This window comes from Pongo pygmaeus, chromosome 3, assembly GCF_028885625.2.
Source record: "Pongo pygmaeus isolate AG05252 chromosome 3, NHGRI_mPonPyg2-v2.0_pri, whole genome shotgun sequence".
NCBI lineage: Eukaryota > Metazoa > Chordata > Mammalia > Primates > Hominidae > Pongo > Pongo pygmaeus.
In genome coordinates this window covers 3,500,140-3,518,215 of record NC_072376.2, presented here as the reverse complement: position 1 = coordinate 3,518,215, position 18,076 = coordinate 3,500,140, and the positions used below count along the sequence as shown (strand labels likewise).

General features: G+C 57.3%; 1 protein-coding gene across 2 annotated transcripts in view; it reads right to left on the bottom strand.

The window, feature by feature from the left end:
- DOK7 (docking protein 7) overlaps positions 1-9,825 on the bottom strand; it is a 38,149-nt gene extending 28,324 nt beyond the window's left edge. For both annotated transcript variants that reach the window (XM_054484333.2, XM_054484335.2), the window contains exons 1-2: positions 9,592-9,825; positions 9,475-9,520 (exon numbers count right to left, since the gene is read on the bottom strand). In XM_054484333.2, coding sequence (XP_054340308.1) covers positions 9,475-9,520; positions 9,592-9,645 — 100 coding nt within the window. In that variant the 5' untranslated portion in view covers positions 9,646-9,825. The remainder of the gene's footprint in view (positions 1-9,474; positions 9,521-9,591) is intronic.
- Positions 9,826-18,076: the final 8,251 nt, after the last annotated feature.

Sequence of the window (18,076 nt, the reverse complement as noted above, 5' to 3'; positions counted from 1 at the left end):
CTGGTCTCTTCCTCAGCTGCTGGGGACCTGCCTGTGTTCTGCCTCCCGGACCCTCCAGGGCAACTTGGGTCCCCATCCCCACCCCCACCTTCCCATTTTCCAACGTCACTATCACCACAACGTCACTATCACTATCACAACCGGCGGGTGCCGTCCACTCCACCAGGCGCAGCTCAAACCCAGCACAGCACAGTCCCTGTGTGGCCTTGGGCGAACCACCTGGCCCGGGGACACTCCTGTGAATGGCGGGGGCAGCAGGTCTGCCCGAGAGAGCAGAGGATGGCGCAGGAACACTCCCGGCCCTCCCGGCACGGCTCCAGGCTTGACGACCAGGCCTCCTCCCACCTAGGACCCGGCAGCTGGGCTCCAGGATACCCGGCTTCGGCAAGGGTGTAGGTTTTGGGACCTCATGCAAACACCCCAAATCCCTGTGAGCATGTAGGAAGGGATGGGGGAGAATGTCCCCGAAGAGGATTGCAGAATGACGTGTCATCTGAAGCTCTGAAAAGCAGGTGCTCACTCTTCACACAGGCCCCGCAAAGCCACGTGAGAATCAAAATCCCAAATGAATTTGACTCAGACACTCATTTTTGCAATGGAGTCCAGAGCAGACATGGTGCTCAGCCTCCCTCCCCAGCCGTGCCCACCTCCCCAGGCCACATGGCCACAGCCCGCAGAGCCAGGGGGCCTTGTGACCACAGGGGCCAGCGGTCAGCAAGCTTCCTCTGCAAGGGGCCAGAGGGCAAGCATGCAGCTTTCAGGGCCACACGGGCTCTGCGGCCACTACTCAGCACCGCCACCCTTGCTGCGTGAAAGCAGCCTCAGACCGTGTGTAGACCCATGGGCGCAGCGGCACGCCAGGAAACTTGATTCACAAAAGCAAGGCGCGGTGTGGGCACGGCGACAGGGCGTTCACTTCCCATTGGAGGATCTGTCCACAGTGTCTGAAACGTTTACAGCTAGAAAAAAGCTAGGCATTCCCAATTTGAGAAAGAAGCCCCCTCATTCCCACACCTACAGAACTCCGCCTGCCCAGCTGAGGCTTTCCAGACAATCTCCTGGCCCCCTCTGGAAACTCCAAGGCAGGAAGCAGGACGCCCGGCCCCGAGAGAGAAATCAAACACAGCGGCGTAATCGAAATTCACCATAACAGCAATGTCCCCCAAATGCATCACCAGAGCACCCAAGAAATGACGGTGTGTGGGAACAGCATGAACACGGGGGTGGCTCCGCGCAGGACAGGGGCCCCAGGGCCGCTTGAGCCAGAGGACAGCCCGCAGCCTCCACCCTCTGCAGTTGAAGTGTGTTGTGAGATCGCTGCAGGGGCCCGGGCCACCTCTGCCTCGGGGGACCCTAAAAAGCTCAGCCACACCCATGTGGAGAGTGGCAGAAACTTCCACTGACGATAATCACACACCACACAGACCACCCCTTCACTCCCCTCCCCTAAGGGGCAAGCCCCCTGGGAATCCCTGCTCTGACCTCCCAGCTGCATGGCCTTGGGCTCTTGGCCTCAGTGTCCTCATCTGTGACCTGGGGACAGTGGCACCCCCTCCTGCAGCAATGCCGTAAGGACCATCTGCAGGAAGGTGTGGAGGCCCTGCGTGCAGTAAGCACTCAATACATGCTTGCATATTCAGCTACACATCTGTCTGCATTACCAGCTGTAAGGCCAGGCTGGCTTCCCTGCAATCTGGCTGCCCATGCACAGAGGGACCAGGTGACCCGTGGCTCACCCTCAGTGCTCAGCAAGAGGCACACACTGGCCAACCATCCACCACCTTCCACCTCAAGAGCCTCAGCTTCCTCGGAGCCTTGGTGGGCTGATCGCCCAGAAGCCAGGCAGGGACCTTTCCTCACCTGTGACTGCTCTGTGGTGGTGGAACCTCGGCCACACCCTGGCAGACAGCTCCGGCACCTGTTGACAACCAGCTCCTCCTCTGTTCAACAAGTTACATTCCCAATAATACAGTCAGGACTGGGGTCAGGAGCTTGCCTGTAAAGAGCCCGACATCACCCTTTTGGCTTGATTGAGCTTAAAGTCTCCTTTACAATACTTAGCTGGAAAGCAGCCACAGATGACACGTGTGGGAATGGCTGCGAGCCAATAAAACTTTATTTATAAAAACAGGTTCCGGCAGGATTTGGCCCAGAGACCACAGTGAGCCGATTCCTGGCCAAGAGTTGAATTTACCACGATGGCTTCTCACACCTTCCACAAGCCAGCCAGCCCCACCCTAGACGTCTACCTCTGCAAAGCTGGTGGTGGGGCGCATGCTGAACCCACGCTTGACCCTCTGACCTTTTTCTGATTCACAGACGCCACCCCTCAGCCTGTCTGATTTTTCTGGACTCTGTCTACAACTGCAGACTCACACCCTGCACCTTGGGAACGCCTGAGAATCCAGGAGTGCTTACGTGCAGGGGCTGAGTGTGGCCCCCAGGAAGACGTGTCCACTCCCGACCCCAGAACCTGTATGTTCTTATTTGGGAACAGGGTTTCTGCGTATGTAATCGAGTTCAGGATCCTGGATTATCTGAGCACAGCAGCAAGTGTCCTTGTAAGGGGCAGAACAGGAGGCGCAGACACAGGGAAGGTCACCTGAATGGGGACAGAGGCAGGGACTGGAGTGCTGCAGCCACAGCCAAGGGACACCTGTGTCCAGCAGGAGCTGGGAGAGGCAGGAAGGAGCCCCTCTGGGAAGCTTGGAGGGAGCATGGCCCTACAGCCCCCTCAACTGCAGAGCTCTGACTCCCAGGACTGAGAGGGCGAATTCTCGTAGTTTGAAGGCCCAGCTGTGGTGCTTTATTCTGTCGGCCACAGGAAACTGACGACCACCCAAACCACCGATTTCATTTTCAAACATGAACAGAAGCGGAGAGGTCAGAGCTGGGGGCCCGCTCGCCCCTCCTGCCTGGCGGAAGCTTCTCCGGCAGCTGACGCCCACCCCCTCATGCTCAGGCTGCCCTCTCCTCATCACAGACAATAAATCGATCCTGTTTTTAAAGCGCATCTCTTGGGGAGTGCCAGGGGGCAAAGCGCTGCAGGAACTGGCACCAGCTCCAGGCCCAGGGCTGAGACCAAGCCGGGTAAAGGCCTGGACACCAGAGCCCCAGGACGCAGCGGCTCTCCCTGGGACACAGCCGGTGAGACGTGGGGCTGAGGTACTCAGGAGCGGATGGCCACCGGCCAGCTCCCCAGGGAGCAGGTCCAGAGGGCCCCAGCCACACCCTCCCAGGAGGCCTGGGCACTTGGGGGTCTCTCAGCCGGCGGCTGAGGAGCCACCGTCAGCCCTGCCCACCCACCTTCTGGCTGCTCCTCACCCTTGGGCATTGGCTGCAACCTGGCCAGGGAAGGCTTTTGCAGGACTTGGAGGGTCCCCGGGGCTCTGGTGAGCGGCACTGGGTTGGGTGGAGGGCACCGGGTCATGAGGGTGAAAGGAGACAAACGATGAAGAGGCACCAGGAGAGGCCAATCAAGGCACGGAGACCAATGTGGAGCAAGCAGGCACACACGCACACACACACTCATACATGCACAGACATGCACACACTCATACATGCACATTCATACACACAGGCACACACACAAGCACACACACTCATACATGCACAGACATGCACACACTCATACATGCACATTCATACACACAGGCACACACACAAGCACACACACTCATACATGCACACATACAGGCACACACACACACTCATACACACAGACACACACATACACGCACACACAGACGCACACACTCATACACGGACACACACAGGCACACACGCACACTCACGGAACACACACTCATACACGCACACAGACACACACACACATGGGCTCACATACACAGGCGCACACATGCACTCACACACAGGCACATGCACACTCAGTCATGCACACGCCCATACATGCACACTCACACACAAGCACACATTCAAACATGAACACTCACACAGGCACATTCACACTCATACACTCAGTCACACACATACACGCACACACAGGCACACACACATACATCTCATACATGCCACAGGCACACGCATACATGCACACACAGGCACACACTTGTACACGTACATTCACACACAGGCACACACACTGATGCATACCCAGACACCGGCACACACTTGCATGCACAGACACATGCACACAGGCATTTGAGCTCACACACACACACTTGCACACAGGTATTCGTATGCATGTGCACACTTGCACATGCACACTCTCACAGGTATTCACATGCATGCACACACACATTCACATGCGCACACACACGTGGACACACACACACACCCCACACACACACATTCACATGCACACGCACGCACACACACACGTGGACACACCCACACACAGGTATTCACATGCACACACACTTGCGTGCACACACCCCCCCACACACATTTACATGCACACGCACACTCACTTGCACACACACCCCCCACACACACACATACAGGTATTCACATGCACATGCACAGACTTGCATGCACGCACACACACAGGTAGTCACATGTACGTGCACACACACACTTGCACACACACACACCCACAGTTATTCACATGCGTGCGCGCACACACACTTGCACACACACCCACACAGGTATTCACATGCACACACACTTGCACACACACACAGGAGTCACACGGAAGTGCACACACACTTGTACACACACACAGGTAGTCACGGAAGTGCACACACTTGCACACACAGGTAGTCACACGGAAGTGTACACACACTTGCACACACACAGTCACGGAAGTGCACACACACAGGTAGTCACACGGAAGTGCACACACACTTGCACACACACCCCAACACACAGGTATTCACATGCATGCACACACATACGTGGACACAGACATGCACTTGCACTCATGCTTGTGTGCACACACACAGAAACGTGCACTCATGCACTCAGTGCTGGGGTCTGAATCTGAAATTCCGGTGTTGAAATCTTCTCCCCCAAGGCAATGGGTTAGGTGGTGGGGCCTTTGGGAGGCGATGAGGTCAACAGGGTGGAGCCTCAAGAATGGGACCAGTGCCTGATGAGGGTACCCCAGGGCGCTTCCTCCCCCTACACCATATAAGGACAGAGAAAGCGCCACCTATGCAGCAGGACATGGTCCTCACGAGACACCCAGGACGCGGATCCTCACCAGACACCCAGGCTGCCTTGATCTTGGACCTCCAGCCCCCAGAACTGTGAGCAATGACTGACTGTTGTCTGAGCCGCCCAGGCTGTGGCATTCGCTAAGAGCCACCTGAGCTAAGACAGCCACACAAGCGCGCACACACACATTCACTCTTACATACCCAAATGCTCACACTTGCTCATACATGCACACACTCCCACGGTGTGTACAGGTGCACATGTACATCCTCTCACACACGCACGTGCACACATGCTCCCCCGGCATTTACCTCCACAGCCACAGGGAAACGAGGAATCCAGGATGAGCCCTGGGACTTGGGTGGGGGAGGGATGCCTGGGGACCCTTCTGGGGTGGGGACTGGGGTGGGGGGGTCTTTCCTGGACACGTGAGGCTGAGAAGCCCACCAGACACCGGGCGGCGATGCACACAGGCAGTTGGACGCGGGCGTCTGGAGATGTAAAAATAACCGTGGAGTCATGAGCACACGGAAGGCCTTACAGCCAGGGCGGAGAGCCGGGGAGGGTGGGAGGGAAGAAGGAGGAGGGGGATAAGCTGCAGGGAAGATGAAGCGAGCAGGCGTGGTGGCCCAGGGAAGGCGGGGGCGTGTGTGGGCCGGGGACGCAGTGGGGGAGTCCCCGCCCACACTGAACACGATGGGAGTCCGCAGAAGCGGCTGTGGGACAGCCCTTGGAGGTCACAGTGACCTTGAGGCTGTGCCCTTAGCAACGCAGGTGGTAGCCGCCTGACGGGACCCTGCTGGGGGTGCAGCAGCCTGGAGCCGCCCCCAGAAGCTGGGCAGGAGCGAGGGGGGCGGCCATCGACCAGGCTGGCCTGCTGGTGCCTCCTCGGGCCAGGCCACAGCCAGGACACACGAGACCAAGATCCAGTGCCTAGCCCCGGACCCATTCACAATCTGGTAAGGGAAGAAAACACATGAGGGTGCCCCTGCCCGGCACAGGTGTTGGAGGTGTGGTGCAGGTGGGGCCCCCAGACCACAGACATCACCAGGGGCAGCCCAGGATGAGGCTCTGGATGCCAGGGCCGGGCCCTCACGCCCACCTCTCCATCGCCCTCAAGAGCCCTGTGAGTGGACGAGGCGGGGAAGCAGCCGTCCCAGGTCACCGCTCCCACACGTGGAGCTGAGAGCTGAACCCCAGCTCTCTGATTCCCTGTCCTGACGCTGGGGCTGAGGGAAGGTCGCCCTGTTCTTGATGTTTCTATGGGGAGAGGATAACTGGCCACCACCCACACCCAGTCTTCAGCCCCGAGCTGGGATGTCAGCCCCAGTCCCTTGGGGAAGGAGCCAGAGGCACAGGAAATCCACCACCAGGAGGCTCTGCTCAGGAAGGGCCGACCCAGTTTCCACCCCCAGCCCCTCGTTAGCAGAGGAGCTGTGGAGGGCAGGGCCCCAGCGCAGCACTAGCGGTGGGGCAGCTCCGGGGCTCACAGGGCACCTGCCAGGGGGCTCCCGGCTCCTGCGCTGTCTCTCCGTGGGGTCCCTCCTGCAGGCTGGGCTCAGTCCCACCAGGCTGCCTTTGAGGGCAATGCGGAAATGGGGACCCTGCCCTCCGGGAACTCAGCATTAGAACCGAGAGCAGGGATAGGGGAGACTAAGCAAGCACCCAGCCGTCAGCCTGGGGCAGGCGCGGAACTTCCAGCCAACTGTGGGGGGCAAGGTTTGGGCTGGTTGGGGGGAACTGGGCTCTGCCCAGGAGTCCATGTCTTGGGCCAGATCCCTTGGGTTTTTGTGCCTCAGCTTCCCCCCCATGGTGACTCCAAGACCCTGCCAGCTCCAGGACTCTGGCCCTCCCGGTGGCTTTTCTGAGCTGGATGAAGCCCCCAGGGGCAGCCCCTGTGGAAAGCGGGCCCCCTCAAGCGTCTGGCCCGGGGCCACACCCTCCACAGGATGTCAAGAACACTTTCCTCACCACCCCCAGCCGCCGCACCAGCAGGGAGGAAGAGAGGGGCTGGGCCAGGCACCAGCATGCAGGGCCACCAGCAGTGAGTCCTGGGCCACAACTGGACACAGACCACCCTCCTCCCCCGGGGCCCTGCCCAGAGAGGGGACGCAGACACGCATTCTGCAATCAGGACGCGGTGGAGACCTCGAGGAACGTGGTCCCACTGCAGTCCCCCACCGAGGCAGACAGCCCGATGTCCACTGGCCACGCCGGGCACTGCGGCTGAGCAGCCCTTTCATAAAAGGTGTTTCCCTTTCATTCGCTAACTTTTGCCATAAGAGAAAAGACGTGCTCATGATTGAGAAAAACGCAAGGAGGAGAAAGGTGCCAGTGGAAAAGGTGCACATCTGGGCCCTTCCCAGAAGGAAATCACCGCTGGTAACAAAAAGAACCCTGCCTGTCTTACAAGGACGCAGACGGGACCCTTCCTCTCTCCCTCACACCAGGAGCGCAGGGTCTGTGCTGTCTGCTCCTCCAGGGCTGGGGCCTGCTCCCCCCACGCCGGGCCCATCCACAAGGGAGGTGTTCTCCAGCGCTGAGTGGGAAGGCAGCTGGGTGAAGGCAAAGGGGGCGGCATCCAGGGAGGCTTATGAGGGGCCGGGGAAGAGGCATCAGGGCCTCTGAGCAGAGAGGAGGTGCCAGGCTGGCCTGGTCAGCATGGGGAGGTGGGCGTGAGAACTCCGCTCTGTCCCATCGCCTCATCTGACCGACCTCTGGGCAACCCCACAGGGTGTCAGTTTCAACCCTGGGCTGCTGGAGTGACCAACACAGAAAGCAGGTGTCCAAAGCAACGGGTCCCAGGCCAGTGAGTCAGTGGGTGCTAGGGACACCTGGCCGCAAGGCTCGGAATGAACATCCACCCAGAGGGGGCAGGGCACCTTCCACTACCCCACATCACCTCCCACGCCAGCCCCACAAGGCTGCAGATCTCAACTGCGCGGGATATGGGATAACCCAGCAGACGCTCGGGAACCACCACGCTCACCTACAGACTCACAGATTGTCCCACCTGGGGGACCCATTGCAAACTCCTGTCACTCCACTCAGGCACTCACCGGCCCGGGGAGCACACCCTCTTGAGGCTGGCAGGCCCTGCCTCCTGGGACTGTCTGATCCAGAAAGAAAAGCCCTCCAAGAGGGACAAAGACCTCTCCCCCGACACTCCTCTTGGGGGGCTGCTGTCCCAGGTGCCTTCCTGGGCTGCGGCCTCTCTGGAGGGTCTGCACCAGCTCCAGCCCAGCACCATCCACCAAGCATCACCTGCCCCACCACAGCCCCGGCCCAGCCACAGCTGACGAAAGTCTGTCATCCGCCCCAGCCTGGTAGGACCTCTCACTCTGCCCAGACCCCACCCCTTCCTATACCAGGTCCCCTGCAGCCCTGGAGGACAAAGATGCCCTCCCAGGCTCTGTTGGTGCTCCCATAGCTCCAGGCAGGAGGTCTGGGCATGGAGGGCTGAGTGGAGAAGTGACCAGCGTGCAGCCCAGGTCCTGCAAGGGGAGGCGGACGCAGGCAGGAAGTGCCTTCCTCCAGGACCACCTGAGGCCCTGCAGAGGGGACGCAGGAGGGAGCCCTGCCCCACACCCTCCCTGGGAGCCACAGACACCCGTCCTGGAGGGCGCTCTGGCAGCCCCCTGGCATACAGCCCCCCATGCACACAGGCCGAGCATCCCACCCAGACCGGGGCCTGGCCGGCTCTGCCGCACCTGTCCTCTGGAGCAGCTGCAGGCCCGGCTAAGCCCTCCCTACAGGCCCAGCGCTGTAGGCGGCCTGGGCTGCCAGACCTGGGGCCTCCGTGCTGGCCCTCCCCAAGCTGGGGTGCTGGCTCAGGGTGGGGACTGCGGGGGACCCCTGCCTCCTCCCAGAGGACTGTTCCCCCAACAATGTGGCAGTCACTCTGCCCTGCCCCACCGCAGCCCAGCCTCTCCTCTGCCTGGGAGGGGCCCAGGGTCAGGGCTCACCCACGCAGCACCCCTGGAGGCTGGGTTCCGGGGCCCTGCTCTGAGCGTTTCCACAAGCACAGCTCAACCCTCAGGCATGTGGGGCTTTGCTTCTGGGGGCCCCCTTGCTGCTCTGCTGGGGGGCTCAGGGCCTGCGTCCCCTCCACCTACAGGGCCACCAGGCAGCCCCTCGGGCCTCAGTCTGCCCTGCTGGAAAGAGGGTTCTTCCGTCCGGGGCCCCCACCTGCGTTCCCAGGGGCGCCCTGGGGTCCGGATCCGCGCGGGGCTCTCGGGTTTCCCGGCGTGGTGACAGCGGCGGCGATTTCTGGCAAGCTGGCATTACTGCCCCGGGCCTCGGTAACCCGTGTCACTAGGCCCCCCGCGCCCACCGTCCCCCGCGCGCCCCGCTCACCTGCCACGGGCGATGGCTTGCGCAGCACCAGCCACCTACTCTTCCACTGAGGGGACAGGGGGGAGCGTGAGCCGCCGCCCGCGCCCGCGCCCCCCCGCGCCCCCGACGCGCCCCGACCTTCTTGCCGTCCCGCAGCTTGACCTGGCCCTCCACCAGCGCCGCCTCGGTCATCTTCTGTCATGGTTCCGCGCCGCCGCGCTCGCCCCGGCGCCCCAGCCCAGGGTCACTTTCAAAATAGCTCCCAGGGCCCTGGGCTGGGCCAGGAGGGCGGGCCCGCGGGCAGGGCGGCGACACCGGCGACTCCAGGGCCGGCGCGGGCGGGGCCCCTTCTCCTGCGGGCGGCTCCCCCACCCCCACGGGCCCCTCTGGCCCCACCGTCCCGCGGCGGCCACCGGAGCCGCCCGCCCTCTGGAGCAAGCGCACCATCTGGGCTCAGACGCTCAGACCAGCGCCTCGGGTGGGGCCGGCGGGGTCTTCTTTTTCAAAAAGCGGAGAAAACCACCCAGCAGACATCCGCCCCGCTCTGGGCACTGCTCCCAACTTTAAAGTTGGTCTTCAAACAATCCGGCTTCCCAGACTGGCACCTGCCCCTCCCACTGCCCCAGGGGTCACCAGACACCCCAACAACAGACTGGCCACAGGCAGCCCAGGCCTAGGATGCTTTCACGTCCCCAGGCTTCCCCCACGCTGAGGTGACCCCTCCCCAGGCAGGCAGTAGGGGGTCGGGGAGCCCCTGGCAGCTTCTGTCTCTTCCTCCATTTCTGTTCCCATTAAAAGGCTGCAGGGACCCCAGTGCGGGTGGGCAGGTCCAGGACCCACAGTGCCGCCTCGGGGCCCCAGGTCTCCACCTCTTCTGTCCCCATCCCCAGGCAAGAGCAGGCCCTGGTTAGGCCAGCCAGCTCCGATGGGCAGAGGAGCTGCCTGCTTTGTAAGGGACCCGCCAGCAGCCCTCCCAGCTGGGTGGACTTGGCGTTTCTGGACTCCCCCTCCTTGACCCTGTGGCTCCAGTCCAGCTGTCCCCAAGCTCTGGCCTGGGCATTAGATGTCACACCCAGGTTCTTCTGGAGAAAGGCCATGTGCTTTGCGGGACCTGGCAGGTCCGTGCCTTGGGTGTCAGCCCCATCCCAGAGACGGCCTCCACCACCCTGGGGTTGGGGACACCCAGCAGATACGGGATCAGCAGTGGGGAGGGGTGATGGCACCCTAGAAAATAAGCACCTGGACAAACAGTGAAGCTCCATCCACATGCCCTACCCTAGAGCCCGTCCTCACGGGGCTGACGGTTCTCGGGGGAGAAGAGGGAAGGGGTAGACGGTGTCCCGTTAGGGAGGAGACATCTTCATTTCATCCCATCCACACCCTAGGCTGGGCTCTGTCTGCCTCGTACTGAGGAGGAAACGGAATCAGGGCAGCGTGAGGCCTCACAGCCAGGACTGAGCCACATCGGCTGACCTCAGAGCAGGGCTCAGAGGCATCGGGAGTCCTGGGCGCCCCTCCCCACTGCCCCTGTGATCCAAGAGGCAGGTCTCTGGTGGGCCACAAGGGTTGGCTTTGATGCTTCGGTGATGTCTTGTCAGGGCCCCAAGCAAGTCGGGGGACACCAGGCCCGGGAAGCAGATCTTTGCATCCCCCACCCACCCCCGCAGTCACCTGTGCAGCCACCAGCCGCCTTCCGCAGAACAGTTGCTGGGCCACAGAGCCCCATTCATGCTCCCCACACATCCCAGGCCCCCAAGGGGCTGGCCCGGGACAGCCGGTGCGGAGGCGGGGGCGGTTGGGGCTGTAGCCACAGACACATCCGCTGCCCTGGGCGCCTGGCACTTGCTCATCCCTACAGGGAGGAGCAGGGCCCCGCTGCATTCCTGAGTGCTGGCCCGGGCCCAGGATCCTGCCATGCCTGGCAGCTGCACCTGCTCCCACACAGCCTGGAACACACAGGATGCCGGAGGGTAGACAACTCCCTTCCCTGCTCCTTGCGGCTCCAGGGCTGCTGAAAGGTGGAGGAAGCTTCCTGCAGGAGGAGGAGGTGGCCTGGCTGCCACTCCCAGACTGGCCGAGAGCTCTGTGACCCTGGGCAAGGTCCTGCCCCGCTCTGTGCCTCAGAAGTTATAGCCAGAAGTTTCCCCAGAAGTTATAGCCAGGGTTGCTGGTTGCAAATGGAGAAATAGGCTGGCCACTGAGTAGGAAGGGGTTGATTGGAAGCAAATCAGGTCTGCAAGAACCAAGGGGAAGGCTGGAGAGCTGGTGGGCAGTGAAAACAGAGTCACATCCTGAGACAGGAGGACACCATAGCTCGGCCCCACAGCACAGCTGGGCTCCACACGAGGGGCAGTGTCACCAACTTCAAAGGAGCCCACAGTCTCAGGTCACAGCAGCACCCCTGTCTGACTACAGAGCCCTACTGCGGCTGCCATGCTGCTGCTGGACACTGTGGCCAGGGACACTGCCATCTCTGCCAGACCCCATGGTCGTAGTGCATTGCCGCCCGCCAGTGGCTCTGTGGCCAAGGGACCTGTCCCTGACTAGCCACACCACCTTTAGCTACCATGTGATCTTACTGGTCTCAGCTTCCTCTTCTACCTTGATATTGTGATGAGCCCCCAAATGAGATGATATCCACGAGCATCTTTCAAAATGATCCAGGGTTTTCCAAGGGGATTCCAAGGGGATGATGGTGACCAGGGGTGGGCTGCTTTGTCTTGCATCTCCAAGTGGCCTGGTGTGTGGGAGAGAAACACGTCAGCTGAGCGTGGCAAGCACTGTACCCTGTGGTCACACCCGTTTGTGCATCCATGTTTCCCAGTACCGCCACCCCCCCCCACCCCCACCCCCGCCCCCACCCCCATCAGGTAAGGCTGTATGAGTGAGTTCTGGCCAGTAAGGGATGGGTGGAAGGGGTGACCAACACTTCTGGCCTGCCCATAGGATGCCTGATACAGTTCGGCTGTGTCCCCACCCAAATCTCATCTTGAATTGTATTAATAGTATTAGCTCCCGTAATCCTCATGTGTTATGGGAGGGATCCAGTGGGAGGTAATTCAATCGTGGGGGTGGGGTTTTCCTGTGCTGTTCTCATGAGAGTGAATAAGTCTCATGAGATCTGTTGGTTTTATGAAGGGCAGTTCCCTGCACATGCTCTTTGCCTGCCACCACGTAAGAGATGCCTTTGCTCCTCCTTCACCTTCCACCATTTCCCTTTGCCTTCAGCAAGCACCTCAGCAGTTCATGTTTTTTTTTTTCCTGGTGGAGCGACCCAAACCTTCATTCCTGAAGTGTCTGGGTGATTTGTAGTCCTGCCTGGATTGGGCTGTTGTAGTTTCCCATTAACCTTAATCACAGGGCATGGTAATATTAATAGACGCCCTAATGGATCTTTTGTAATTCTATGCATACTCTTACTTACCTCCTTTGTGGAGTTGTAGACTGATTTCATCTCAATAGTCTGGGTCAGTCACTCCAGCCAACGCCGTAACTCCTTCTTAGCCTGTTGACTTAAACGTAGGAGGAGCCCAGAGTGTCCAGGTGGCAATCTTAACTTCTGGAATCGTTGTTATGTCTCCTGGTGGCAACGTTCCTCCCTCTGGAACTAAGACCTCTAGGCCAGCAGAACATAATGTCGTGGGAACAGGAAGCAAACATTTTGCTAGTGGATCACTAGGGGTGATGGTAAATGGTGGTGCCACTTCCACTTCAGTGCCTTGATTCCTGGACCCGTGAATCCTGGCTAAGGGAGAAACAGTATCATATATTGGATGCTGATTCAGAGCATACATGGCCTTCTGGAGAACTTTGCCCCAGCCCTGCAAAGTATTGTCACCTAGTTGGTGTTGTAATTGTGACTTCGAAAGGCTATTCCCCCGTTCTATCAATCCAGCTGCTTCAGGATGATGGAGAACATGGTAAGACCAGTGAATTCCATGAGCATGAGCCCACTGCCACACTTCTGTAGCTGTAAAGTGAGTGCCTTGGTCAGAGGCAATGCTGTGTGGAACACCATGATGGTGGATGAGGCATTCCGTGAGTCTGTGGATGGTAGTTTTGGCAGAAGCACTGCGTGCAGGATAGACAAACCCACATCAGGAGTAAGTGTCTTATTCCGGTGAGGACAAACCTCTGCCCTTTCCATAATGGAAGAGGTCCAATATAATCAACCTGCCACCGGGTAGCTGGCTGATCACCCTGAGGAATGGTGCCATATTGAAGCTCAGTGTTAGTCTCTGCTGCTGCCAGATTGGGCACTCAGCAGTGGCTGTAGACAGGTCAGCCTTGGCGAGTGGAGGTCCATGTTGCTGAATCTCCATGTGTAATCTCCATCCCTGCCACCATGGCCACTCTGTTCATGGGCCCATTGGGCGATGATGGGTGGCTGGGGAAAGAGGCTGAGTGGTGTCCACAGAAGAGGTCATCCTACCCACTTGATTATTAAAATCCTCCTCTGCTGAGGTCACCCATTGGTGAGCACTCACAGGAGATACAGATATCTTCAGTTTTTGACCATTCGGAGAGGTCCATCCACATACCTCTTCCCCAAATTTCTTTGTCACCAATTTTCCAATCATGCTTCTTCCAAGTCCCTGACCATCCAGCCAAACCATAGTCTACGGCCCATGAATCAGTACATAATCACACACCTGGCCATTTCTCCTCCCATGCAAAGTGCACAACCAGGTGCACCGCTCCAAGTTCTGCCCACTGGGAAGATTTACCTTCACCGCTGTCCTTCAGGGATGTCCTAAAAAGGGGCTGTAGTGCCGCAGCTGTCCAATTTTGGGTGGTGTCTGCGTATCATGCAGAACCATCTGTGAACCAGGTCCTAGTCTTCTCTTCCTCTGTCAAATGATTGTTGCCGAAAGAATGAAGGTCACGATCAACTCAGTATACCACTGGAGGCTACACGAGTAAACAGCAAACTGTTCTCATAAAAGCAGGTTGTTGGTGAACAGACAAACTGCATACGCTGCCTAGAAGGACTGCTGAGAGCAGTCACGACCCGGGCACAAGTGTTTCTTGTGATTAGGCAACTATGAAGCCTGTTAGCAATAATGTGAACCTGTGATCAATTAAGGAGCTCACCAATCGTTGCCTCCTGCTCCCTGCTCTTTCTACCCAATATGAAGGGCTGTAGAAGCTCAGGTGGCTGCCCTTGCTCACTAGAAACTGGGAGCCCTCTTTTTCCCCTTGCCCTTCCTTTAAAATAGTTTCTTTTGTTTTTTGTTTTCATTTCTACATTCATCGTCCTTCGTTCAGTCCCGTAGTAACCATGGCAAACCACAGCAAATGATCATAGGGAACTCCCCATGAGGCCATTGGCGCAGGCTGGGGGAGAGCAGGCAGGGTGGCAGGAGTGGAGACTATGGACATTTGAGCCACTTCCTCATGTAAAACTTACTTGTGCCTTCAGGACCTGCTCGAGCCCAATCACCTATACACCACTTCTCTGTGATGCCGGAATGCTGCTATGCACGACCTACTTTACGGCTAGACGGGTCGGAAAGCACCCAGTTCATGAGGGGCAGTTCAGGTCACAGGGTGACTTCATGACCCATAGTCAAACGTTCAGTTTCCACCAAAGCCCAGTAACAGGCCAAGGGCTGTCTCTCAAAAGGAGAACAGTTATCTGCAGAAGATGGCGGGGCCTTGCCCCAAAATCCTAGAGGCCTCCACTGTGATTCACCTATGGGGGCCTGCCAGAGGCTCCAAACAGCATCCCTGTCTGCCACTGATACATCAAGCACCATTGGATCTGCTGGGTCATATGGCCCAAGTGGCAGAGCAGCTTGCACAGCAGCCTGGACCTGTTGCAGAGCCTTCTCCTGTTCTGGACCCCACCCAAAACTGGCAGCCTTTCCGGTCACTCGGTAAATGGGCCAGAGTAACACACCCAAATGAGGAATGTGTCGCCTCCAAAATCCAATATAGGCCCAATAGGCATTGTGCCTCTTTCTTGGTTGTAAGAGGGTCCAAATGCAGCAACTTATCCTTCACCTTAGGAATATCTCAACAGGCCCCAAACCACTGGACCCCTAGAAATTTTATTGAGGTAGAAGGTCCCTGAATTTTAGTCGGATTTATTTCCCATCCTCTGGCACACAAATGTCCCGCCAATAAGTCCAGTGTGTTTGCTACTTCTTGCTCACTGAGTCCAGTCACCGTAATGTCATCAATGTAATGGACCAGTGTGATATCTTGCAGAAGCAAGAAGCGATCAAGGTCTCTCCAAATAAGATTATGACACAAAGCCGGAGAGTTGATATACCCCTGAGGGAGGACAGTAAAGGTACATTGCTGGCTTTGCCAGGTGAAGGCAAATTGCTTCTGGTGGGCCTTATGGACAGGAATGGAGAAAAAGGCATTTGCCAAGACAATGGCTGCATACCAGGTACCAGGAGATGTGTTAATTTGCTCAGGCAATGAAACCACATCGGGTACAGCAGCTGCAACTGGAGTGACCACTTGCTTAAGCTTACGGTAATCCACTGTCATTCTCCAAGGTCCATCTGTCTTCTGCAAAGGCCAAATGGGAGAGTTGAGTGGGGATGTGGTGGGAATCACCACCCCTGTGTCTTTCAAGTCCTCGATGGTGGGTGGCACTAATCTCTGCAGACCCTCCAGGGATGCAATATTGTTTTTGATTTACTCTTTTTCTAGGTAGAGGCAGCTCTAATGGCTTCCATTTGGCCTTCCCCACCATAATAACCCTCACTCTACCAGTCAGGGAGCCAGTGTGGGGGTTCTACCAGCTGCTAAGTATGTCTATACCAATTATGCATTCTAGCACTGGGGAAATGACCACAGGATGAGCCCGGGGACCCACTGGACCCACTGTAAGTCAGACCTGAGCTAAAACTCCATTAATTACCTGACCTCCATAAGCACCTACTTTAACTGGAGGACCACGATGACGTTTTGGGTCCCCTGGAATAAATGTCATCTTAGAGCCAGTGTCCAGTAGTCCCCAAAATGTCTGATCATTTCCCTTTCCCCAACACAGTTACCCTGGTATAAGGCTGGAGGTCTCCTTGGGGAAGGATGGGAGAAAGATTAACAGCATAGGCCGGGCGCGGTGGCTCACGCCTGTAATCCCAGCACTTTGGGAGGCCAAGGCGGGCGGATCACGAGGTCAGGAGATCAAGACCATCCAGACTAACACGGTGAAAGCCCGTCTCTACTAAAAATACAAAAAATTAGCTGGGTGTGGTGGCGGGCACCCGTAGTCCCAGCTACTTGGGAGGCTGAGGCAGGAGAATGGCGTGAACCCGGGAGGCAGAGCTTGCAGTGAGCCCAGATTGCACTACTGAACTCCAGCCTAGGTGACAGAGTAAGACTCTGTCTCAAAAAAAAAAAAAAAACAAAAGAAAGATTAACAGCATAAATTGTCAGTAGTGTAGTTGAGTCCTTCCTCAAGGGGACCCAGCCTCCCCTTCATTCAAGGGGTTCTGGGTCTGTAAACTGTCTCATGTCTGGAAATTGATTGAGGGGCTGTGATTCTCTGTTTTTATAATTCATATTAGTCTTTTGTCCATTTGACCTAGAAGTTTTCTGCTTATATAAATTAAGCAGGATTGCAGTAGGCTTCCTATCAATTTCACTTTTAGGAACACCGTGATTAATTAGCCAATGCCAGAGCTCTACACGAGTCAGACTATTCTGATTGCCACTTTGCCTCTGCTGTCCATTATGGTAGCTGTGCCCACCTTGCCTTTGATGGTTGCGTGCTGCCACTTGGCCCCTGCCACCTTAGGATCCAGTTATTCCCATCATCCCATTAAATCATATTTAAATTTTGTAGTTGAGTGACTGTGGTTCCCACTGTTAGATCTGACATACAGAGAAGAGCAACTACAGGGCCCTTCAAAGACGCAGGTGCTGCCCTCAAAAATCTATTTCGCAAGGCATTGGTCAAGGGTATATCTTCTGGACCCTCCCAGCTGGGATGAGTAGGTCTAAAGTGACCAATCCACTCCACTATCCCAATCTCCCTAAGCCTTTGGATCCCTTCCTCTACATTACTCCAAGGGAGATCAGGCATTTCCAACTTGCTCACAGTGGGCCATCTTTTAATCCATATGTCAGCCAACCAAGCAAATAAACTATTAGAACCTTTTTGAACTCCTGAGCTGTGACATTAAATGCAGAGTCCCTGCTTAGTGGGCCCAAATCAATAAATCCAGCCTGATCCAACTCTATGTTCCTTCTACCATTATCCCACACCCTTAATATCCATTCCCATGCCTGTTCTCCAGATTTCTGTTCTGGAGAAATATAATTTCTGTTTATATCAATTAGAGAACTCAAACGGTTATTTTCGAGTGTAGCACACCTCCTCATGGGTCACACTCTCAACCTCACCTCTAGGCGCCCACTGGGACTTTAGTCTAGTCATAGGTCAAGAAACAAACAGGGGTGTTAGGGGTGGCTCCTCAGGAGAATCAACATTATCTTGCCTGGCAACTGCCTCAGGGGAGGCCATCACTGTTGCCTCAGGCAGTGCAGGATTTATCTCCTCAGACAAAGGTGGAAAGGCTGATGACAGCATGGGTTGGGGAGGGAATGTTGCCACTACTGGGGATGGGGAAGCTCTTTCTTCTGGTGAAAAAGGTTC